General features: G+C 44.2%; 1 protein-coding gene across 8 annotated transcripts in view; it reads left to right on the forward strand.

The window, feature by feature from the left end:
- Nucleotides 1-25238, forward strand: part of GLCE (glucuronic acid epimerase) — a 366778-nt gene that overhangs the window by 263510 nt on the left and 78030 nt on the right. For 3 of the 8 annotated variants that reach the window (XR_011201376.1, XR_011201377.1, XR_011201378.1), the window contains one exon: nt 19044-19290. The exons of 3 other annotated variants lie outside the window; for them this stretch is intronic. Coding sequence is in view for 1 of the 5 variants with exons in the window: in XM_069222921.1 (XP_069079022.1) it covers nt 15452-15489 (38 nt within the window). In the remaining 4 variants the exon portion in view is untranslated. Of the gene's footprint in view, nt 1-15291; nt 15525-19043; nt 19291-25238 lie in introns of those variants that run through there. 2 more of the 8 variants (XM_069222921.1, XM_069222925.1) reach the window with 2 other exon arrangements.

The following is a 25238-nucleotide window of genomic DNA, read 5'->3' on the forward strand; positions in this document are numbered from 1 at the left end:
CACCCCAAAGCGCAACGTGGACACATCCTAAATTTTGGGAAAAAACAGAGGTGTTTTTTGCGAAGTGCCTACCTGTAGATTTTGGCCTCTAGCTCAGCCGGCACCTAGGGAAACCTACCAAACCTGTGCATTTCTGAAAACTAGAGACCTAGGGGAATCCAAGGAGGGGTGACTTGCGGGGCTCGGACCAGGTTCTGTTACCCAGAATCCTTTGCAAACCTCAAAATTTGGCTAAAAATACACGTTACTCACATTTCTGTGGCAGAAAGTTCTGGAATCTGAGAGGAGCCACAAATTTCCTTCTACCCAGCGTTCCCCCAAGTCTCCCGATAAAAATGATAGCTCACTTGTGTGGGTAGGACTAGCGCCCACGAAAGGAAAGGGCCCAAAACGCAACGTGGACACATCACATTTTTTTATAAAAAGCAGTGCCTACCTGTGGATTTTGGCCTGTAGCTCAGCCGACACCTGAGGAAACCTAGCAAACCAGTGCATTTTTGAAAACTAGAAACCCAGGGGAATCCAAGATGGGGTGACTTGCGGGGCTCTGACCAGGTTATGTTACCCAGAATCCTTTGCAAACATCAAAATTTGGCCCAAAAAACACTTTTTCCTCTCATTTCGGTGACAGAAAGTTCTGGAATCTGAGAGGAGCCACAAATTTCCTTCCACCCAGCGTTCCCCTAAGTCTCTCGATAAAAATGGTACATCACTTCTGTGGGTAGGCCTAGCGCCCACAAAAGGAAATGGCCCAAAACACAACGTGGACACAACATATTTTTTCACAGAAAACAGAGGTGTTTGCCTACGGGGTCGCTCCCCCTGCGTGACATTGGCGCCAAAAAACAAATCCCCAGTGCCTAGTGGTTTCTGCCCCCTTGGGGGCAGATTGACCTAAAATTGGCCAATCTGCCCCCAGGGGGGCAGAAATGGCCTAAAATTAATTTGCCCCCCCAACCCCCCCCCCCCCCCCCCCCCCCCCCCCCGGGAGTGACCCTTGCCTACGGGGTCGCTCCCCCTGCGTGACATTGGCGCCAAAAAACAAATCCCCGGTGCCTAGTGGTTTCTGCCCCCTTGGGGGCAGATTGACCTAAAATCGGCCAATCTGCCCCCAGGGGGGCAGAAATGGTCTAAATACAATTTGCCCCCCCCAGGGGAGCGACCCTTGCCTGATGGGTCGCTCCCCATCTCTAAAAAAAAAAAAAGAAAGAACAAAAAAAAAAAAACACAACAAAAAAAATTTGCCCTGGCGCCTAGAGGTTTCTTCCCCCCCTGGGGGCAGATCGGCCTAATAATAGGCCGATCTGCCCCCAGGGGGGGCAGAAATGGCCTAAAATAAATTGCCCTCCCCCCCAGGGAGCGACCCTTGCCTAAGGGGTCGCTCCCTTTGCGTGAAATTCACGCAAAGAAAAAACTCCCTGGTGTCTAGTGGTTTCTACCCCCCTTGGGGGCAGATTGGCCTCATCAAAATAGGCCAATCTGCCCCCAAGGGGGGCAGAAATGGCCAAAATATAATTTTCCCCCAAGGGGAGCGACCCTTGCCTAAGGGGTCGCTCCCCACCTCAATAAAAAAAAATGAAACAAAAAAAAAAAAAAAATGGTCCCTGGTGCCTAGAGGTTTCTGCCCCCAGGGGGGGCAGAAAAGGCCTTTTCAAAAAAATGCCCCCCCTGGGAGCGACCCTTGCCCAAGGGGTCGCTCCCTTTTGTCAATTTCAAAGAAAAAAAAAATAATCCCTGGTGTCTAGTGGGGTTTCAAAAGCCGGATTGCAAGCAATCCGGCTTTTGAAACCCTCGGAGGGACTTCAAAGGGAAGGAAATACTTTTCCTTCCCTTTGAAGCCCCTCCGGGCCTCCCAAGTGATTGAAAAAGAAATGCTTTTGCATTTCTTTTTCAATCGCGCTGGAAGCAGAGCTTCCAGCGCGACGAGGGAGGCCCCTGTGACACATCAGCGCGCGCGCGCTGACGTCACAGGGGGGGGTGGGGGGGGGTCGGGGGTGGAAGGGGAAGGTCTTCCCCTTCCATCCCCGACTTGGGGGGGGGAAGGGGGGGTGCACGGGGGGCGCGCTAGCGCGCCCCCAAGTTCCCCTGTGCCATGGACGAGATGATCTCGTCCAAGGCACAGGGGAACTGTAGCCTTGGACGAGATCATCTCGTCCAAGGCACAGAAGCGGTTAACAAATGAAACAATAATAAACCTTGTTTATTATTGTTTCGTTTGTTAACCCCCTTTGCTGCCAGGCCTTTTCCCCCTCAGGTGGCAGGCCTTCTTTTTGGCTATTTGGGCCAGTTCACACTTAGGCCCTTAACTTTTTGTCCACATAAGATACCCACTCCAAATTTGCATCCTTTTTTTTCCAGCTTCCTAGGGATTCTAGGGGTACCCATAGTTTGTGGGTTCCCCTGAAGGAGACCAAGAAATTAGCCTAAATACAGCGAAAATTTCGTTTTTTCCCCACAAAAATTGGGGAAAAGGGCTGCAGAAAAAGGCTTGTGTTTTTTTTTCCCCTGAAAATGGTATCAACAAAGGGTTTGCGGTGCTAAAATCACCTTCTTCCCAGCTTTCAGGAACAGGCAGACTTGAATCAGAAAACCCCTTTTTTTTAACACAATTTAGGCATTTTACTGGGACATACTCCATTTTTACTATTTTTGTGCTTTCAGTCTCCTTCCAGTTAGTGACAGATATGGGTGTGAAGCCAATGCTGGATCCCAGAAAGCTAAACATTTCTGAAAAGTAGACACAATTCTGAATTCAGCAAGGGGTCATTTGTGTAGATCCTACAAGGATTTCCTGCAGAAAATAACAGTTGAAATAAAACAATATTGAAATTGAGGTGAAAAAAACGGCAATTTTTCTCCACGTTTTACTCTAACTTTTTCCTACGATGTCAGATTTTTTAAACCAATATACTGTTAAATCTGCTAGACTCTTATGGTTGCGGGGATATATAGGGCTTGTAGGTTCATCAAGAATCCAGAGCCAATAAATGAGCTGTACCGTGCAATGGGTTTTCATTCTATACCGGGTATACAGCAATTCATTTGCTGAAATATAAAGAGTGAAAATAGGTATCAAGAAAACCTTTGTATTTCCAAAATGGGCACAAGATAAGGTGTTGAGAAGCAGTGGTTATTTGCACATTTCTGAATTCCGGGGTTCCCATACTAGCATGTGAATTACAGAGCATTTCTCAAATAGACGTCTTTTTTACACACTGTCTTACATTTGGAAGGAAAAAATGTAGAGAAAGAAAAGGGGCAGTAACACTTGTTTTGCTATTCTGTGTTCGCCCTAGTCTCCCGATTAAAAATGGTACCTCACTTGCGTGGGTAGGCCTAATGCTCGCAACAGGAAACGCAACATGGAAACATCACATTTTTACATTGAAATCGGATGTGTTCTTTTGCAAAGTGCTTAGCTGTAGATTTCGGCCTCTAGCTCAGCTGTCACCTAGGGAAACCTATCAAACCTGTGCATTTTTGACAACTAGACACTTACAGGAATCCAGGATGGAGTGACTTGTGGGACTCTCACCAGGTTCTGTTGCCTAGAATCCTTTGCAGACCTCAAAATTTGGCCCAAAAAAACTTTTTACTCATATTTTGGTGACTGAAAGTTCTGGAATCTGAGGGGAGCCACAAATTTCCTTCCACCCAGTGTTTCCCCTAAGTCCCCCAATAAAAATGGTACCTCACTTGTGTGGGTATGCATGGCGCCCGCAACAGGAACTGCCCCGAAACACAAAGTGGACACATCAAAATTAACTAAACTACCTGTGTGTTTTTTTTGTTTTTTTTGGGAGGGGGCTGCATTTTTGGTCCTGGGCTCAGCAGCCATATAGAGAAACATACCAAACCCAAACATTTCTGTAAACTAGACGCCCAAGGGAATTCAGGGAGGTGTGACTTGCTTTGATTCCCCCAATGTTTTCTTACGCAGAATCCTCAGCAAACCTCAAATTTAGCTAAAAAATAATTTTTCCCACATTTCTGTGTGGGATCACCACACCAGGATGAATTTCCTACACCCAACGTTCCCCTCAGTCTCCCGGTAAAAATGGTACCTCACTTGTGTGGGTATGCATGGCGCCCGCAACAGGAACTGCCCCGAAACACAAAGTGGACACATCAAAATTAACTAAACTACCTGTGTGTTTTTTTTGTTTTTTTTGGGAGGGGGCTGCATTTTTGGCCCTGGGCTCAGCAGCCATATAGAGAAACATACCAAACCCAAACATTTCTGTAAACTAGACGCCCAAGGGAATTCAGGGAGGTGTGACTTGCTTTGATTCCCCCAATGTTTTCTTACGCAGAATCCTCAGCAAACCTCAAATTTAGCTAAAAAATAATTTTTCCCACATTTCTGTGTGGGATCACCACACCAGGATGAATTTCCTACACCCAACGTTCCCCTCAGTCTCCCGGTAAAAATGATACCTCACTTGTGTAGGTGGGCTAAGTGCCTGTAACAGGGAAGAGTCAAAAACATGTTGAAATTGAGGAGGAACCAAAGCGGGTCACAAAGGGCAGTTTGGAAAACAAACATTTTTAGGCTGACAAGTGGGGCAGAATTTATATTGGTATAGATGAGACAATGCTGTGTGGTAGGAATTTTGTGAATTCCTGCAGATTCCGGAAGGTTCCATCACAAAAATGTGGGAAAATGTGTGATTTCTAGCAAGTTAGAGGTTTGCAGGGCATTGTGGGTAAGAAAATGGTACAGGTGCATGTGAAGCACACCACCTTTGACTCACCCAGATGTTTAGTTTTCAGATGTGTCTAGGTCTTGTGGATTTTTCTACATGGCAACGTCCAAAAAGTGCAACCCTCACCATTCCAAGAGGTAACGATTTTGAGTTAGCCAAGCTCTCATGGCTCAAATGTAAAACCAAAACCCAAAATAATCAAATGTCCTCTTGCTTGCTGTGGGATAAGATATTTTAGTGTGCGAGTGGAGAGCTGAAAGACTGTTACCCCCTTCAGTTGGGGTGGGGGCATAACCGTGCCCATACTGGTTGGTACCACCACCATACTATTTTTTTTTTTTTAATCCCTGGCATCTGGTACACTTTCTATCCCCTGTGGTGTGGATCGGGGGTAATTGCCCCATCTGCCCACTGGTCGGCAGAACAACTTTGGCCCCATTTATTTGGGGTGGGGGTATGACCATACCCCTAGCCTCTTATTTTGGAAAAACAAATCTTCCCTGGTCTCTGGTTGGCCGTCCAAAAATAGGCTGATCTGCCTCAGAAGGGGGCTGATATGGCCAACAGGAATGTGCCCCTATGGGGAGCGACCCTTGCCCAAGGGGCTGCCCCCTCAACAAAACAAAACACACACATGCACACACACCAGTCCCTGGTGCCTAAGTGGTTTCTGCCTCCTCCCCTCCCCCGAAATGACCTAAAATAAATTTGCCACCCCTAAGGGCCCGCTCCCCATGCATAAAAACATAAAGTAAAGGAAAAAATATATATATATCTCTGGTGTCTAGGGGTTTCTGCCCCCCCCCCCCCCCCCCAGGGGGCAGATCGGCTTAATTATAATAGGCCGATCTGAAAAGGCCTAAAAATATTTTCCTCCCCTGGGGAGAGGCCCTTGCCCAAAGGGGCCACTTGCTCCCCTTACATGCAAGTATGAAATAAAAAAAATACTTGGTGTCTAGAGGGCATTTCTGGAAGCATAATGGGAGGTGATCTCTGATGAGGTCAGCACGTGATCGTGTGCTGACATCATCAGACGTCACTGGAGGGAGATCGGGGGGGTTGGGGGTGGATGGGGAAGCGATTCCCCTTCCATCCCCGACTGGGAACTGCCAGAGAGAGGCTCTAATGGAGGAGCCACCGCTGGACCACATCATGCTTTAGTAACATATTTATTAAAAGTGAGTGTTTAAACATAAACCATCCTGCCCTGGTAACAATGCTATTAGTAAACTAAGTGGCAAGTAATGTATCATGTGTCCCCTATATGTGGGCTAGATTATTATTATACATGTTGCAAACGTTTAGTCTATTTAATGAAACATAGAAGTTTTTTTGTAGAGCAGAAATGCTGCGCTCACATATTTGAAGGTATACTGATGTGAGAATGAAGAAAAAGGGCAACGCTGTAAACTTAAAATATTTGCCTAGATCACACAATTTGAGACCAGTTTACAGGTCAATTACATTACAGTTATGGTCGAGGAGATTATTCAAGTTACTCGGCCTGCAGGCCTAGTAACATTTTTATGATTTTTCGAGGCCTGAGGGGAGAGGGAAAAGAGGGTGCTGAAGAGAAGAGAGGAGGTTGAAAATGTGCAGATGGATGAGATGTGAAGAGAAAAAGAGCATACATATCCAACGTAAAGTGCACAGAAATGAAGGCCTACTCCCTCCACAGGCCTCAATAATATTTAATTCATAGTCTCACAATTTCAGAATTGAAACATTTCCAATGTTAATTATGTATAACTAATCATCGTTGTTACTCATTTATAATTTAACAGCTAACAACCATTGACAAAGCCAATAGTACTGACGGGTTTTAGGTGTATGTCAGTTGTTGTTATGTTTCTGGATGCAATAACCTCTCGGAGAGAAACCAAAATAGATGCCGGGTGGCACAGTATGGGAATCACAGAAATTTCTTTTACATGTTCCCTTAAGAAAGCCCCACTTTTTCATCCCACTTAAAGATCTGTCTGCACATATTTCTGTATGATTGATTACAGCCAGCAGCTGTGGGTGCTTCCTAATACCTGTTTAGAGCAAGTTCTTCAAAAGTTGGTGCTACAGCAAGTGCAAGACATTAGACAGGCACACACTTTAAAGGGCCTGAAGTTGTTGCAGTGTACAATTTGCACATTAAAGTAACTGTTGAATGTATTAATGCAGTAAGATATGGGGCAGTTTTTTATGTGTTTAGTATTTCAAGACTGTGGCCCTCATTACGGCGCTGACGGTCGACAGAAGACCGCCAGCGCGCAGAACCCCCCGCGGGCCACATTATGAACATCCAGCTGGGCCTGAACATTTACACCGGCTCCAAATGGAGCCGGCGGCAATGTGTCAGTGCGGCGGGTGCAGCAGCACCCATCGCTCATTTCACTGCCCGTAAATCGGGCAGTGAAATGCGTGATGCGACTGTGCATGGGGGCCCCTGAGTCACTTATTCCGCCAGCCTTTCCCTAGCGGTGTAAACTGCACGGAAACGCTGGTGGAAAATCAGACTCATTATCCGGAGGGCAGCGCTGCCCTGTCGGATCTGAAACGCCTGATGGTGAGAGCCTGGCAGTGGCGGCGTTTCATCCGTGGCGGTTCTGCCACGTTTGTTATATGGCGGACCGTCATGCTGTTGGCGGAAATTACCGCCACCGCTGGCATGGAGGACCAGACCGCCATGTATGCAATGACCACCTAAATGTTCCCACTGCTTTATATACTCTGCTTTCTCAAAAATTGAATTGCTTTCAAATGCCCCATTTGTCAATCTTTTTCACATTTTTTCATGGGAGGGAAACTCATCTTGGATCCCATGTTTACCCATTTAGCTTGCTCGCTACATAAGTTGTACCTAACTTGTATACCCCACCACTTTCAAATGTAAGCAGCTACCACTGCGTATATTAGTAGGGGGCAGCCAGACACATCTGGTTTAATAGAATTAAAGTGTGGAACACTTCACTTCAATATTGCAAGTGGAACATTGGTGTTTTGCTCCCATTTTGCATCTGTGAAAAGGTCCTGTGGTCACTTCTAAAAAGCTCTCATTAGGGTAGTCATCGTTCAGTCACTTCCTTCCTGTTAAGCTCTTTTCATTTTGGCCCTCTATTCCGACTTTAAGGCAGTCTTCTTTCCATTATTTCTAGTGCTTAATTTGAGCGTGTGTGGGCCACCGGCACTTATTTTTTGGATCTAGCTCCTATTTTTCTTTGTCTCACATTTACAAGGGAAATAAAGGGAAACACATGCAGAGAGAGACGAAGAAGGAATAGAAAGATGGAAAAACCAAGGGAGAAACTGGAACCTGCAAAAATGAGATAAAGGGGCCTTAAGTGCTGATTAGTGGATTAAAGAGGCTTGAGGAGGATTTAGGAATCCACAGCCTTGGTATTCAGCACCGACATTTAGTTACGCAGTCACTCGTTACTTTACAAGCTAAGCAGTGATTATTTCGCTATAATGATGCTCATGCTGGCGTTGTAGCATACTTATACCAACTTTGCAAAGCCAAGGCTATTTATTGGTGGAAACCAAACCTTGGTATCTGTTTCCTTTTGTGACAATAAAAGATTTGCAAACATTTTTTCAAGTGTTTAACAAAACTCTTCAACAATATGTGTGTTTTCTCAGCCGAGACAAATTTAAATCCGAGAATACTAACTAGAAACACCTTGTTGTGACGATTGTGGGAATAGAAATGGCAGACATGCATGGGTATTCTTTGGTGCAGTGTTAAGTACAGGTACTGATGATTTCTGCACTTCAGTTCATTATCCTTGAACCTCTGAATCTAATGTATTTTTATTTTGACAGCAGCAGTCGCCGCATAGGTCAAGGGTGGGGGGGTGTGGGTGACGACGGGGGAAACAAAGTTTAAAAAACAAAAATAATAATAATCCAGCCACCTCGCTCCTCTTGTGGTGTCCCAGCATTCGCTGGGACATGAGCACAGGCTGCCCAGCAATCCTGGCACTGCTTACATGCTAAACATAGCATAAAAGCAACATCAGGATTGGCCTGAGCTGCTCGGACTGCCGCTCAGACACAAGCCTGGGGTCTGTGCTGTTCCTTCAGCCCGGCTGTATATATAACAAGGCTGTAGAAACCTAAGTGCACATGTGTTTGGCCGGCCTGAGACAGCCTGTAAAACACAGATGTGCACTTAGTGTACTCTCACCTCCACCCTCGCCACCCCCCTTTGTGGCCCAGTCGCTGCCCTTCTCTGTACACGCTGCTGGCTGAGCAAGCAGATGAAAAATAAAACTATAGCAAGCTATCCTTTTAGTTTATCTGCTGGCCGTGCCAGGGGGACGACGCCCCTCTGCTACTGTGGAGGAGCTGCCCTTGTATTTTGCTGCCACTCACAGGAGTCCTGTAATTTGCTCTTTTCATTACAGGTTTGCTCATTTTGCACACGCTAATAAAACTATTGGTGTAAGATACATTTCCTTCTCAACTGATGTCCAAAGATAACGAGAAAAAAATGAATTTCTCTTTTTTGCATGACGATTGCCGTTGTCTTCGAGCTTTCATGCTACCTCATGCAAGAATGTTAGTGGAGGACCGGAAACAGGATCATGTTTCCCTGGTTTTCCTGAGCCTATGTGTTGTTCAGTGGTGTGCATAATGGAATGGAATGCCCAGTCTGTTTTTGCCTTGATTTTGGGCTTAAATACGATCAACTAAGACCTCCTGATCCTACGGTTTGCTGGAAGGAAAGATTAGGTTCGAAGCACTTCTCCCTTTTCCCAACCCTCGGCTCCAAAAGATGGTGCACAGTTGCACACCAGCCAATCTTTCGCTAGAGATGGAATAGCAGAATTTCTGCATCACACCTACAACTCCGTTATTAATTTCATCCTTACAGTACTCTCCATTCATTACCCCCATTTCTTGAAGAATGTGTTTCTACTTGGTGGCTTCCTCAGTAAATGGGAGCCCGAATGGCTAGAGCCATCTTAAGTGTGATGACCATCTTATGTCTCCCATGTTACTTTGGTACATGTACACTTCTGAGCAAATAATTCCCTTACGCAATTTTACACACATACAATGCAAATACTTTATACAATCTAAGTTTTACACATGCAGAATTCATATTCATGCTCAAAATGAAATAACATTTCACTAGCGGCACCAAACAAGTTCTCCTACTTTGTCACTAGGCTTCACACAAACAATTTTGGCAAAATTGTGAAAGTCTTTTCTCTGCGTGCACATCAGAATTCAGATTGAATAAACTGGAGAAAAACTGCCTGCCAGCTGCAAATCTGAAAGGTTGCACTACAGGGCCCTATGCCCATGGGTTCAAATGGTGGACATTCGGAATGGCTATTGTTTCAGCAATCAGCTGACCACCCGGTCTTGCAATAGAACCTAGGATCTTGTGTTAGGGCCTTTCGGATTAGATGTCAACAGCCATTCAGAATAGCTGTGACACAAATGGCCCACGACTTGCGTTTTGGCCACTGATTTTGCAACTGGCTGTAAACAACCGAGGTGCTCTATTTTTTTAATTCTGAGTTAGAAGCAGATCCCCCGATCAAGGACGATTTCGCAGCAGAATTAACTTCCGTTTACAGTACACTGGAAAGATAAACTCGCCTTTCTGTTCACGTTCAGCCACGTTTCACTCCTTGGTCTAAGTAGTCTTGCTAAATAAGTTTGATAGCTGGACAGAGCACCAACTAAACGTGTAGTTATGAAGTTCAGATCTCACTCGGAACTGTTCTTCCAGGGGTCTCGCTGTAATGAGACAGTAGCCTCCCATTGGTGTAATTGTATTATGTATCGTGTAAAGCATCGTATTCATCAGAAGAGCTCCCTCTTCTCTGTGTCACAGCATTGTATTAATCAGAAGAGCCCTCTATTCTATGTGTCACAGTATTGTATTAATCAGAAGACCCCCCCCCCTATTCTCTGTGTCACAGCATTCTAGTCATCAGGGGAGCTCCCTCTTCTCTGTGCCACAGCATTGTATTAATCAGAAGAGCCCCTCTTCTCTGTGACACAGCATTTTATTAATCAGAGGAGCTCCCTCCCCAGGTCAAACAGGATTACTTTAGAAGCCATCCCAGAGTCATTGGATGATCATCCAACTACATTAGAAGTCATTTTCACATCATCAGACATCATCAAGCTCTCAAAGTCATCAGCAAAGCTTAGAAACTTGTGCCCGATGATTTTAGAATGACATGAAAATGAGTACCTGATGACTCCTCTAGAGGTGGTTGTCCCTGATGATTTGAGGATGACTTGAAAATTAGTGTCTGATGACTTCAGAAGATGACTTTGAAATCATCCTCAAATCATCAAGAGCAAACTAGCATATGATTACTTCACAAGGATCGTTACATTCAAAAAGATGAAAGTGTTTACTAATGTTTGTGGATGATTTACTGATTATTTCAAGAGCAACTTTCACATATTTATTTCAGTTTTGTTTTAAAATGGAACCGGCTGGGTGTTTTCTTGAGTTTTACCTAATTATTGTTAAATTACTTCATGTGATATCTATTGATCAGCATCTGATATACATCAGATCACGTGTTAATTAAGTCAGAGGTTAGTATTTTTACTGGCTTTTGTTACTTATAAATCATTCTTATTTATTATAATTGTTAAAACAAACAATTAAAATCTTAATATGTTCAACATTTCATATTAATAACACAGAGTTTGGGGCTGTTTTACTAATAAGACTTTACTACTACCTAAAGAAACCCTTCTTAGTAACTTTGGAATAACAAAAGATTGAGGAAAAAAGTAGGGGGCAGATTTAAGAAAAGTGGCTCTGCTCCTAGTGCAGTGCCGCTTTCCTTGCGCCTCTACCACCACCATATGTCAATCAATCAATCAATCACAGCATTTATAGAGCGGACTACGTACCCGTTAGGGTTTCAAGGTGCTGAGAGGGGGGGGTGCTGCTACTGGTCGAAGAGCCAGGTCTTGAGGAGTCTCCTGAAGGTCCTGGGTCTGCCGCAGGGAGGTCGGGAGGGTGTTCCAGGTCTTGGCGGCAAGGTAGGAGAAGGATCTGCCACCGGAGGTCTTGCGTTGGATACGGGGAACGATGGCGAGGTTGGCAGAGCGGAGTTGGCGGGGGACGTAGAAGTTGAGTCTGTTGTTCAGGTAGTCTGGTCCGGCGTTGTGGAGTGCCTTGTGAGCGTGGGTGAGGAGCTTGAAGGTGATCCTCTTGTCCACGGGGAGCCAGTGGATGTTTTTCAGGTGGTGGGAGATGTGGCATCGGCGGTGTACGTCGAGGACCAGTCAGGCGGAGGCGTTTTGGATGCGTTGGAGGCATCGGATGTCTTTTGCTGGGGTGCCTGTGTAGAGTGCTTTGCCTTAGTCTAGTCTACTGATGACGAGGGCCTGGGTCACCGTTCTTCTGGTTTCCGTCAGGATCCGTTTGTTATTGTACGGAGCATGCAGAGGGTGTTGTAACAGGAGGAGGAAACTGCGTTGACCTGTTTGGACATGGTGAGGGCGGAGTCGAGGACGAAACCCAGGTTGCATGCGTGGTTGGCTGGTGTTGGTGGGGGTCCCAGCGCGGTGGGCCACCAGGAGTTGTCCAAGGCCGAGGGGGTGCGTCCGAGGATGAGGACCTCCGTCTTGTCGGAGTTCAACTTCAGGTGGCTGTTTCTCATCCACTCGGCGATGGACTTCATTCCCTCGTGGAGGTTGGCTTTGGTGGTGTGTGGGTCTTTGGTGAGGGAGAGGATGAGCTGGGTGTCGTCGGCATAAGAGAGAATGTTGAGGTTGTGCTGACGGGCCAGTTGTGCGAGGGGGGCCATGTAGACGTTGAACAGCGTCAGGCTTAGAGAGGAGCCTTGGGGTACGCCGCAGATGATGTTGGTGGCTTCGGAGCGGAAGGGTGGGAGTCGGACTCTCTGGGTTCTGCCAGAGAGGAAAGAGGAGATCCAGTTGAGGGCTTTTTCTTGTATACCGGCTTCGTGGAGGCGTGTTAATAGGGTGCGGTGGCAAACCGTGTCGAAGGCTGCGGAAAGGTCCAGGAGGATGAGTGCTGATGTTTCGCCGTTGTCCATTTGCTGTCTGATGTCATCTGTGGTGGCGATGAGAGCAGTCTCAGTGCTGTGGTTATGTCTGAAACCGGAATGGGAGGGGTCTAGGATGGAGTTGTCCTCGAGGTGGTGGGTAAGCTGAGTGTTGACGATCTTCTCTGTGACCTTCGCCGGGAAGGGGAGGAGGGAGATTGGACGGAAGTTTTTGAGGTTGTTGGGGTCTGCCTTGGGTTTCTTGAGGAGGGCATGGATTTCGGCATGTTTCCAGCTTTCCGGGAAGGTTGCGGTTTCGAAGGATAAGTTGATGACCTTTCGAAGTTGGGGGGCGATGGTAGAGTCGGCTTTGTTGTAAACGTGGTGGGGGCATGGGTCTGAAGGGGATCCTGAGTGGATGGAGTTAATGATCTTGCAAGTTTCAGCGTCGTCTACGTGGGTCCAGGTGGTCAGGCGGCGCCAGCCATTAAGAAGGGAGGAAAAGGGAGGAGCAGCTGGGAGGCGGGAAGGAGCGGCGAATGGGGGCGCGAGGGGGCGGGGCCGCAGGGAGGCAGGGGAAAGCGGCAAGGGGGAGCGCACAAGGGGCAAAAAAGCAGAAAAACAGTCTAAAAAGGCACAAATGGAAGCAAAATGGAGCAAAAGGCACAATAAAGCAAGGCACAGAATATAGTCACAAATACGGCGAAAACGGCACAATGCACACGAGTCTAGCGAAGCTTACCAGAAACCCACTAGACACCAGGGATGAGGCGCAGGTGGATGCCTGCGGGTGGAGGAGGGCCTCGAACTCGCTAGCAGCAGCGTGGGCGGGGGTCAGGGACACGGACACAGCAAGGTGGTGCTGCAGACGTGGGGGGGCGAGCTCTTGACCGAAAACAGGTGCAACAGGTGCAACATGTGAGCTGCATTTAAAATACAACGCACCATGGCACAGGGTAGGGGGCAATAGCGTAATTTGGTTTTTACGCTATTGATGTACTGTGCATGCTTAGCGCCAACATTTTGGTGCAACTCATGCAGAGTACATAGGGGCCCATTATAAATAATGTAAGCCCCCTTTTAACACCTGCCCTAAGCAGGCGTTAAAAATGACCATAAGAAATAGCAGAAGGAAATATCTTAGATTTCCTTATGCCATTCCTCCCCCACACCCCAACGGGGGAATGCCCCCCTTGCATACATTATGCCAGGCGCAGGCATAATGTGGCGCAACGGTTTACAAAGTGGCGCAATGCATGCATTGCACCACTTTTTTAAATATAGCGTGGGAAAAATGCCACTTTAGCGCCGCCTAAACGTAACAAAAATTACACTATGGTGGCACTAGAGACTCTTAAATATGCCCCTAGGTTTCTATGTTTGCATGCTGCATCTTGGTGTTGGTTTATGGCTCATTGTGCAATATTAGAAGTATTGCAGTTTTTACTCTGCAAGTAACAAAAGTATTTCTGTGACAAAAGCAGTAACCCACTGAACAGAACTACTCACATAAAATACAAATTTGTCTTCTGCATGTTTCATGTTTGCAGTTCCATGCTACTTTATGAAGAATCACAACTGGAACTAGACAAAACCCAGATCTCCCCAGCAAGCCCATTTACCCTAGGAGTTGTGTTCCTAGTGTAAAGATGCCTTGTTTAATACTAGACAAAAACATTTCTGCAGCATGTGCCTAAACCCTGTCAAGTGGTTTAAAGTGCAACCTGCTTGTGACCAATTAAGTAAGCCAAAATAGACTTACTATCATGTTTGTCCTTGGTGGCAGTTATAGATGAGAATTTCACAAACTCTGCCCTTTCAGAAATAGTTTATATTCACAGAAAGAACTAATGGTGACGTACATTATTAGCTCACTGTCTGATGTGGTTGTACTGTAGAACATGTAGTCTTGGTGTTCAAGTGGCAAGTATTAAATCATAGCCAGCAAAATATAAAAGAAGGACGGGCTAATGTTTCATCTGTTTTTCGGTAAAGCAGAGTAGGCAAGAAATGCACACCGATTCATAATCGGAATTATTTGCATTGTGAAAGCACAAAACGAAAAAAGATCATGGTTACACCATTTTTTCACACTTAATATAGAATTAAAATTGTGGCACTGTTTATTGCTGGAAGAAAGCCCTGTAAACAACGCTTCATTTAGATGTATTATATTATTTTGAACCCAAGTTCTTTCCCGTCCCCAATGCTGTGATAAAGTCCAGTAGAAAGTAGGCGATGGTGGCCCCTGGCTTAAGGGCTCCTCAGCCGCTCAGAGCTCTTTAATGCCCACTGTGCTTCATGAATAGATCGAAGCAGTGCATCTGGGAACGCCCTAAAACAATGAACTTCTATTCAAGCTTTGTTGTAAAAAGAAAGGGTATTGTAACCATGCAGATCGATGCCCGGAGTCAGTTCAACATCCTGTGGTTGTGGGCAAATCACTGTCTCCTGCTCTTTAACTATAAAAATAAAATCCGACCTTGTGTAAAGTAATTCTGGGGCTCATGCAAACCACTCCAATCATGCTCTCGGACGAAGTTTGCGCGTTTAACACTAGAAGAAACGAAATGCTTTGTAGGTCATCACACGCACTTCCGGTGTTGCCGGAAGCTACGTCACTTTACTGTGCAGTTTGGAAAAGAACGATGGTGAGAAAGTGGTCGAGGTCTATGCAGAAGGGGACTACGGCGTTTTCCCTGCTCTGGATGGTTGCATTTACCATCTGCAAGTCTTTTCTGGCCACGGAGACAGATGTATTCAGAAGCTAGTGATTGGAATGCAGGTAGCAGGTATGGAGCGGGCATTTCTTTCTCGCAGCTTGGAGGTTCGTATCACACTAGTTAGATGTGCCCATTAAGAAAAAAAGCGTCTGTTTGTGTGTTTCTCGGCTATCTCGGATTTCTGAAATGTCCTGTTAAAGATTTATGTTTGTCACGATTGTGTGACTCTTGTTGCTCAGTTTATGTGCAGCGCCTTTGTGGGCTTGGATATTAAATAGCTGAGTTAGCGAAATGCACTGGGGAAATAAACAAAAAGCATAAATTATCATTTTTTTCTCGTTTTAGTTTGCTTTTTTTAAAACACATTTCTCTACTTCATTTTTTGGTGTGCTTCAGGGAATGTATTTTAATGGTGATTGGGGAGAATTATGTGGAGTTCTGGTCAGAGCTGTCCGCTTTGAAACTGGCGATCTAGGTTCCAGTCCTGTTGTCTGCTCAACATCCTGTGATTATTGGCAAATCACATAATCTGCCCATGCATAAAACAGAAATGAATGTGACCTTCTGTATTTTAACTAATGCTTGTGTAAACCACTCCAGTTCTTTCGGGTCGAGTTTGCTCTATGTGAAACTGCTTAAAAATATTTGTAGCTATAGGGAAAGTTACGATGTTTTTTCTGCTTCTATAATTCTTGGCAGCTTTTGTTTTCCAAAATATACTGTAAGCCCTTTGTACCATCATTATGCAAGGACTTTTAAATATAAAGGTTCCAAATTCCATCTAGAATGGGTAGGTGAAAGTCCGAATTGGCAGAGTACAAACCCTAATTTGAATGTTTCACAAGGCTATTTACAGCAGGCACATTAACATACAGTGTTCTTATCGACAGAGTTTCTAATACTATTTGACATTAAACCTGTACAGTGTAAGATAGTTCAGTGACTTAAGGCCCATAGCTCTGGGTACACTTTGAAACCTGGTGAGGTGAACTCTGCCTTTTATCTTTCCAGTGTACTGAACTGCATAACAGTTTTACTGGATGAAAATGTACATGTATGTCAGATAAATAGACATGTATTAGGATATGTGCAATGAGCACCAATCCAGTCTCTGCACCACATGACCCTCCCCAAACTATGTTCCCTGCTCTAGTGAGCCTCTATTCAAGGTCCCACCCACAATACAGAAAAGCTCAATTTAACAATTGCTTGTAACCATCTGCAGAAAAGCCCCCATAGCAATGCTCTGTGGTGCTTGAAAAGGACAGTGAAGCATGTGTCAGTGATAGGATACATTGTACCCTTGCCGCTATACTGGAATGGAGAGCATTTTGATCTGGATGCTATGGAAGTAACTTAAAAAAAATCAGCAGTTTTCCCATTAAGATAATCCAAGGAAAACCCTGGAAGTGGTGGAGGATTAAAAGGGAAGGTGCCCCGACTGGAGATGGCTATAGTGTATATTTAGATTGGGTTCTCTGCAGCAAGACCAACTCACAATCCTCACATCCCTATTCCATTATGTGCTACAAAGCCAGAGTCCCCCTCACCATCTTCACTCTCAAACCAGATGATTCTTCAATTGGTAAGATATTTCAGTTAACTTATTTACCCTTCTGATAATGAACATTCAGGTCAAAGCTGCAAATTGTTTGTGTAAAAACAGTAATGAATATTACAATTTGTTAACAGCAATAAAACCTTTAGGCTTAGGTGGTCCCCTAGCAGCTCACATTATTACAGGAGTGTTCTTTTAATGATGTTTTGTATTGTCTTTCCACTCCTTCAGTCACTTATACCCAGATAAGCAAGCCATACAGGGCTTAAACCAGAACTTTTGGTGACAGCACTGAGAGCACGCAGTGCATCCAGCTCTACTTTGGACTTTCTTTGGTGGTCTAAACACTTATTTGTAGGCCATCATTGTAGGAAGCTGGCCTGGTGTGTGTTGAGTATCTATGGTATTATCACCTTATACCAGGTATTCCCTATTAGTGCATTGTAGCCAGTGTCTAGGAAGCCAGGCTCTCTAGAGGTAGCTGTGGATGAGCAGCCATGGCTTATCTAGGAGACATGCAAAGCTTATGCAGTACCACTTATAGTCACACATCACTTACACACATGAAAGAACCACACAGTGTTACAAAAATAAAGGTACTTTGTTTTAGTGCCGCAAATACTAAAATGCTAGATGGGCAATACATCAATAGCAGGTAAGTAAACACACTATTATATATACACCTTTTCACGCAGCCTGCAAAAGCAGGCCTGTAGACATATTTATCATGGGTTCCAATGGGTGGCATAATAGATGCTGCAGCCCATGGTCAACACCTGATCCCCCAATGCCCTGGGTACCATATACTAGGGACTTATGAGGGGGCACCAGTCTGCCAAATGTGGGAGGTTTGTGGCCAAAACAACTAAATTTAAAGGGAGAGAGTCACTGGCGTCCTGGTTAGCAGGATCCCAGTGCACACAGTCAAAACATGCTGACAACAGGCAAAAAGTGGGGGTTACCGTGCAAAAAAAGGGGTACTTTCCTACAGTCATGTACTGGTCACTATGGAAATCTCTTAACTCATTTTTTAGGTCCAGCATAGCAGCGCACAATTGCTACTTTTCTGTCGTGTTTGTATGTATCTGGGCTTTTAACCACACCCATCACTATTGCTCGTTCATGGGCTTGCCTTTCAAAAATCCTTTGTTTTTCATTGGTAAATGCTTTACGTTTGTCCCTCCTTGGGGCTTTTTTGTTACCGCCTTGGCCATCAACCCTGTTACATGGATAATTGCTCTTTCGGTGATCACTTTGACTGCAAGCGAACTTCTTTTTCCTTTTGTTTTTCTCCTTTGCGCTCAAGCTCAGGACGGCTGTGGCAGTTTGAATTGGCTTGCTTATGTCAACTCTTCTACTTTTTGTTTTCAGTTTGTGTGGCAAGGAAAGCCAAGTTAGAAACTTACAATGCTAATAGCTTGAAGTCGAACAAACATGAGACCCATTGCATTGCAAATGCTTGTTTCTTTTCAGATGGACATGCTGCAAGCATAGTTCAATGGTGCTCCCTGCAATATCCATCAAGAGGGCAGCATATGTTGGCCCCAAGATGGTTACTCCCTGTTTGCACAGGCAACATCTAGTGACTCACAGCGTCTGGTAATTGGAGGACACCTGCTGCTTTCAACCTTTGTACATCTGTGATCTATCCTGTATGTTAGAGGGGCATTGTGTAAAGACACTATGCTGTCAAACTATAGTGTTAATGTATGGCAGAGATTGAAAGTGCAGATTCCCTTCTCTGTTGAGGGGGAAAAAAGGATTTTCTATCATTATGTTATGTTGTAACTCTGGGACTGATATTCTGAATCTTACTTGCCCCATTGCTCGTACAGTCCAGAAAGGGACACTTTCTTTCTTTACCTTCGATCTAACAATGTCCTAGTTTCACACATACACTTTTGAAACAAGCACCATAAGCAAAGCAGGGTTAAAAACATCTCTTAAGGCACCGTTTATGCTGGAGGGGGATCCAGTGATTTTTGAAAGCAGCCAGTCAAAAAGAAAACCTAAAGTAACTTGGTTGAGGAAAGGATACTAATATATGCTTTTGTTATCTTTTTAGAATGTTATGACATCGTGCAATCTGGCTACCTCTCAACAACTGACCTATGAGAAGGAATCTTGCCATAATGATCTGCAATTGCAAAAGGGGACAAAATACTCTGAATCTGGAAACACACAACACAGTTGCTTGTTTCGTTGACTTTTTAAAATTCTTGTTGCTTGCTTGTAATGTTGTCTTGTACAGTGTCCTATTTCTCTTTGAAGCCAAGCATGTGCTTTGGCTAAATAAAAACTAACAATGGCAAGTCATTTCAATTCATTTTATTTCAGCCAATACATTGTTCGGTATATTGCCACATGCCACCATATCAAAACTTAGAGTAATGTTGTTGAGCTCAAATGAAGACACTGCACACAGCGAGTATGGGGTAATGTCATCAAGGCTGCTACTAAATGCATGTTGGCGTACTTGTTGACATCTGCTTTGCTCACAAATTCATTTTATATCACTCACCACTTTGTTTAAAGAAGAAACATGTTTTAAACCCAATCAGATTTCTTTTTTACAGGGACGTCATGTTTCTCCCAAGTATTTAATTTCAGATTTGTGTTTTTAAATTAGACTTCATGAATTCTGGATTGGATAAATGTCATTCGGAGAATGTACATGCGTCACAGACTCTAAAAGAAATTATCCAACCCTAAGTCGCTATTTTAACATTAAGGAGTGATCCACGTGCATTAAAAAACATTTTATGGAATCATTCAGAAGTAATCCCCATTCATAACAACCTAGAGTACCCACCCATTGGATACTCTTGGTTATTATGACTAGGGAATACTTCTGATTAATTCCACTAGGTGATCTTGGATGTTTTGTGCTGATATGGGGTTGTACCATAGTGTGTGTTTCCCCACTCTCCTGGTGTATATTACCTGTAATCTTTGGTCATCCTGCAGTAGTCATGAACTCCTCTAAAAGTAATTCACACTCATTATAAAGCTGTTATAAAAAATTCTGGTGTAATCCACACTCATTCTGAAGATGTTAAGAAATCATCCTGGAGTAATCCACACTCATCCTGAAGTTGTCCCAAAATCATCCTGGAGTAATCCACACTCGTTCTGAAGTGGTCTTAAAATCATCCTGGAGTAATCCACACTCATTCTGAAGATGTCAGGAAATCATCCATGGGTTATCCACAGTAATCATGACATCGTCCTGAAATCATCATGGAGTAATTCACACTCCTCCTGAAGTTGTCAATTAGTATTCCTGGAGTAGTACAAGATCATCACGCATTTTTAATTAAGGTAATCAGGACACCATCCTGGAGTAGTTTTTGTGCTGACTCTGGAGTCATCTCGTTTAAATATTTCGCCCTATACACATACTTCGGGATGGCTTGGGATGACTTCCTCAGATAATTACAGGAATAGCCCAGCTGAAGTCATCAGATGACTCTAGAATGACTCTAGGATGATCTTCCTTTTTGACAAGGGTCCTCCCCGAGCCGCAAAGCTGTTCTGTGCTGAGGATTGAGAGGATTGGTGGTAGGGTGTATCAGTATGTCAGTCTCTGCTCGAATTTCCTGATACACTTTCATTAGATTAACTACCCTGTTGTACTGAGGGCGTAAATTTGTCAGCTGGGCAATTATTATGCTCTTTTTTTTTTTTAGTCGTTTGTTTATGCTCTGCTTACAGCAGACTAATCAATACATATTGATGCCAAATATGCATGTACTCGTGAAGGTGCAGAGATGGTTTTAGCAATCTTCTTTGGTACAGCTTTCTTTAAGGAGCCGAGCTGTAGCCAGCTACAATAGTGAGAGTCTGCATGACTCATAATGACGTTGACATGAAGCGCAAAAAAACCAACAGTTCACATTCTGTCTTCGGATCCTATTTTCATCCATCAGATTTAGAAACATAAATATGGCTTTGATCGTAATCTGTTGGAAACTTCAGAACGGACCTGACACTCGATCAGTTTCTGGCTTCTAAACACAAAACATTGGTGACCTAGGACAAAGTAGTGGTTTGGGACTGGAAACTTTAGCACCATGGGTACTGCTGACTTAGATGATCGTTTGTCACAAGCGGACACTCAACTTAAAATGTCCTCGAATAATGACATTCAGCAACTCAACCTTACTTTAAACTAATCTCTGTAATTTTTATTAAATCATACCTTTGGGTTCCCACTCTTATCCAGCTGTCTGTTGCTCCTTTAACAGTATACAAATACCCTTCTATACTTTTTGCATCCTTTTTAATGTATTTATTCTGTGCTTTTATTGAGGGTTCTTCTGTATGGTTATGGATTGAACACATTTTAAGTTCTACCTGCTGCATTACAGGGTGGATACTGCACAGCTTAGGTCTCTTTCATGACCAAATAGCATTAGATAACAATGCTTCACAGATTATGGCTGTAAATACAGAAGATAATAAAAGAAATATACTTGACTTCTATGCACTGGCTTCAGGGCTGATTTCACGTTGTTTAAAGCTTAACCTGACAAAACCAAAGTTTCTCCTGCTCGCCAATATGTCAAACAACCACATACTCAAGCTTGGCTGTGTGACACAAGGTAAATGGATTCACCCTCAACCAGTGCTTAATTTGTAAATAAAAACGTGCCGGTGCCCAAAGCCCTCCTCTTAAACATGCAGCTGCTGCAATTAAATGTGCGAGCAAGGAATACTGAGGCAGCGTAATCCTAACGCCCTCTCGGGCCTCTTCAATCCATATACAGCCACTCCCTGCCCCTTCAGCTCACTCTTGCAGCTTTCTGCTTTCTACCTTTGTGACGCTTTTTCATTTTTCTCTTCCTCCGTTTTTCCCATGTGTCTTTTGGTTGCAGCAAATGCTTGAGGCAGAAGAGTAAACCCCGGCCCTGCAAAATAAGTGCTGGTGCTCAGCACCGGAAACAACAAGCACAAATTAAGCACTGCCCTCAACCCTCCTCTATCTGGAAGACATTGTGAAATGGCTTAGATTCATCGGAGAGACAGATTTCATCTTCAAGGAACATGGCACCAAGCAAACCAAGATATCATGGCACAACCTCTTCTTCCTGAAACAAACTCCTTCCTTCCAACATGCCACTCCATAACCGTGCAAGTGCAGGTCCTCTCACACCTGGATGGAGGAAACATTTTGTTAAATGGCCAGCCCGACATTACTGTGGCACCCCTCAAAGGCATCCTATGTTTTGCACCATGTCTCACCAATGCCTTGAAGTCCAACCACAACGCCCCAACGCTCTTTCTAGGCACAAGTCATTTTCAGGGCCAACCACAACTCCTTCAAAGTCTTAAACAGTTCCCATTATGGCCAAAGAACCTAAACATTTCAGGCAAACTGAGTCATGCATTACCATGTTGGAGACAAAAAGGCACAGCGTCCAGGTTATGAAACAACATCTCTGCTGATGTTAGAACTGCTGCAACCTTCTTGCACCTCAGAAAGAGGCTCGTTGAAGTCGCCACGCTTTAAGGAATGCTAAAAGGAACTCTCCTGTTACTTACCTCTCTGTAAATTGTATTAAATCACTCTTATTCAGTGCTCTGTTGCTTCTTTACCTGAGTACAAATACCGTTAGATACTTTTTCTCAATTGTTTGATTGTTTTGAGTGTTCTCAAGTATGGTTATGAACTGAACATTTTTTTAAAGTTCTGCCTGCAAACCTGCATTTTGGCAGTGGTGAACAAATCTCAAATGACATATCAAAAGAGTTAAGAAGCCTAAGGTGTAGGATGAAATTCAGTGCTGGTTCCTCCATTTAAAAAAAAAAAAAAAAAAAAAAAGGACAACTGGTTTGGTCATATAGCCAATCACTACTTTTCGAAAGTTTGTGGGATCATGGTGAGTGGACTAAATGGAGAGCATCAGCCACAGGTCATATTACTCATTTGGAACATTAGGAGTATTCTTAATATGTATAAACAAGATGGTAAAGTTAGACAAATTGTATGATCGAGATATTCTGTATTGGAAGAAACATATCTACTATGCACAAATTGTTAATTTTGTGTCGATATTGGTTTGACTCCGTGTTCCATGTGGGCTGCATGAGAGCCTTTAGGGCTGGCTATCCTTTAATGTAGACCCTTGCACCCTAATATACCAAAATATGATACCATTGTCTCATAAATGTTTTGATGGTGACCGGAATGTTAGGCGATGATACAGTATCTAATGTATGGGCTCCACTGCCCCTATTGAATGTAGTCCTTTGGGTCTAAGATGCTGAGTGGTTATAAGCGCCCTCTCGAGTGGCCATCAATGAAGGGAGTCTTTAACAATTACTAAAATAGATCTTTAGAAATTTGGGATCCCACCTTCACATGTATGGAATGCCAGACCTTGCTTATGTGCTTTGTGGCCTCATATGGTCTTGAGGATGTCTGGTACTAGAACTGCCCAGCATACACATTTTCGTCTGAGGCTCTCTCCCAAATAAACCATTTCTTTATATCCACTTGTAGCCAGTGGGAGATAGAATGCGCAGAAATCCATGCAAGGAGGCTATCCGAGCATGCCCCGCTAGAACTGATGTTTGGTGGTGGCGGTGGTAGGGAATGTAGTGTTTTAATGCCTAGTGGCTTACTAAGGAGGAGTTTCGGGATTTCTTGCAAGAGAAATGGAAGAATACTTCAGGTTAAACAAGTACTTGTTAATGTCAACCCCCCAACCCTGAAATTATGGAAAACCTTAAAATCTGGTACTGAGAGGAAGAGCTTAGGATACTTTTCAAAATGGGCAAACAGGAGACAGCGAGCCATTCTAGCATTACTTTTGAGGCACTGAATCAGAGGGAGGGATCTGAGGAGCTAGTCCTTCAACGAGAGAACTGCAACATGAAGTAAAAACAACTTCTGTGGAGTCCGGATGACTTGCCAACATAGGGGATGCAAACATGATAACAAGACATGAAGGCTTCTTTATTGGTTGGTGTTAGAGAAAAAGGAACTGACAGATTGCCTGCATAGGAGATGGTTGGGGGGGGGCATATGGGTGACTGCTCACAAACCCACAATCTAATTATAGGAATATGCCACCTGCTATCAAGAATTATGTGGCCCAAGAAATCCTATGGTCCAAGAAGCATTGCCAGCGTTCTTGTCCGACCTTCCTATGGCTAGGTTCTCAGAGAGAAAGGGGCACAAGGTCAGCCAATGTCGGTGGCCAGGGTCAGTCGGGCAGAATGCCCAGACTTAACCTGTTCCCAAGAGACCTTTCTATAACTCCCTCAGCCCCCTTCATCTCTCACTTACTCAATATACACTGGATCTGGAATAAAGAACATGTTGCCATGAGACCTAGTTCTAGACTTGCGGCTGACTATGTGAGTCGTATCAGCCAGTCTCCCTCACTAATGTTGGGTCAAACACTGGCTGCAATCATGCTAAACCACTTAGTTAATATTGTCTAATCCCGTACCCATTATGATGAGAGAGGCTTTATGCCACGGTAGCGTCTACGCCACATAATAAAACACATGTAACTCTCTGGCCATGACTAATGTGCATAGAGCCCCCTGACAATTCTCTTTAATTTTGAAAATGCGTTTCACAGCTTTCTTTTTGCATTTATTGAAATCAACACCAAACATATACAACAGTGAGATCATTTAGTATACATTATGGTCGTCATATAAAGTAAGGAGCATCAGAGTCTTATATGCAACTGATGTGGAACTCAATAAGAAGGTGGACATAGCCGCTAACTACAGTGTTATCCAAACTGCGTTGGTAAGAACTCAAGATGTACAACCCAAAGAAAGGGAAAGAAAAGCATCCTAGAAAAAGGAAGAAGCTGTAAAAGGGGGAAGACCAAAAAAGGTAGAAATATGTAACAGAAAACAGAGGAGGGGAATAAAAACATTGCAGCAGTCAGATCAACGATACAAATGCAAGGAGAAATACGATAACATGATGGGGAAGCATGACTGTTGCGTAGTCAATGGTGAGCGCTAGGCTACTGTATGTTGTTCGGTGAGCGGGTCTCCCAAAAGGAGCATAGGGGAGCCCATATATCTCTTGGATGGGAGTCCTGCGGCATAAGTTCCCAGTATACCATTAGCTGTTCCTGACAATACGAAGCATCATGCAACTATTCGGAGCAGAGGGGGACACGACGCCTCCCCCAGCACATCTCGACCCTGCACATAGCCAGCACCAACAACAATCCCACCAATCTCCTGCGCGCAACAGGTATCTCCTCAAGATATCCCAGAAGGG

This window comes from Pleurodeles waltl, chromosome 3_1 (assembly GCF_031143425.1).
Source record: "Pleurodeles waltl isolate 20211129_DDA chromosome 3_1, aPleWal1.hap1.20221129, whole genome shotgun sequence".
Taxonomy (NCBI): domain Eukaryota; kingdom Metazoa; phylum Chordata; class Amphibia; order Caudata; family Salamandridae; genus Pleurodeles; species Pleurodeles waltl.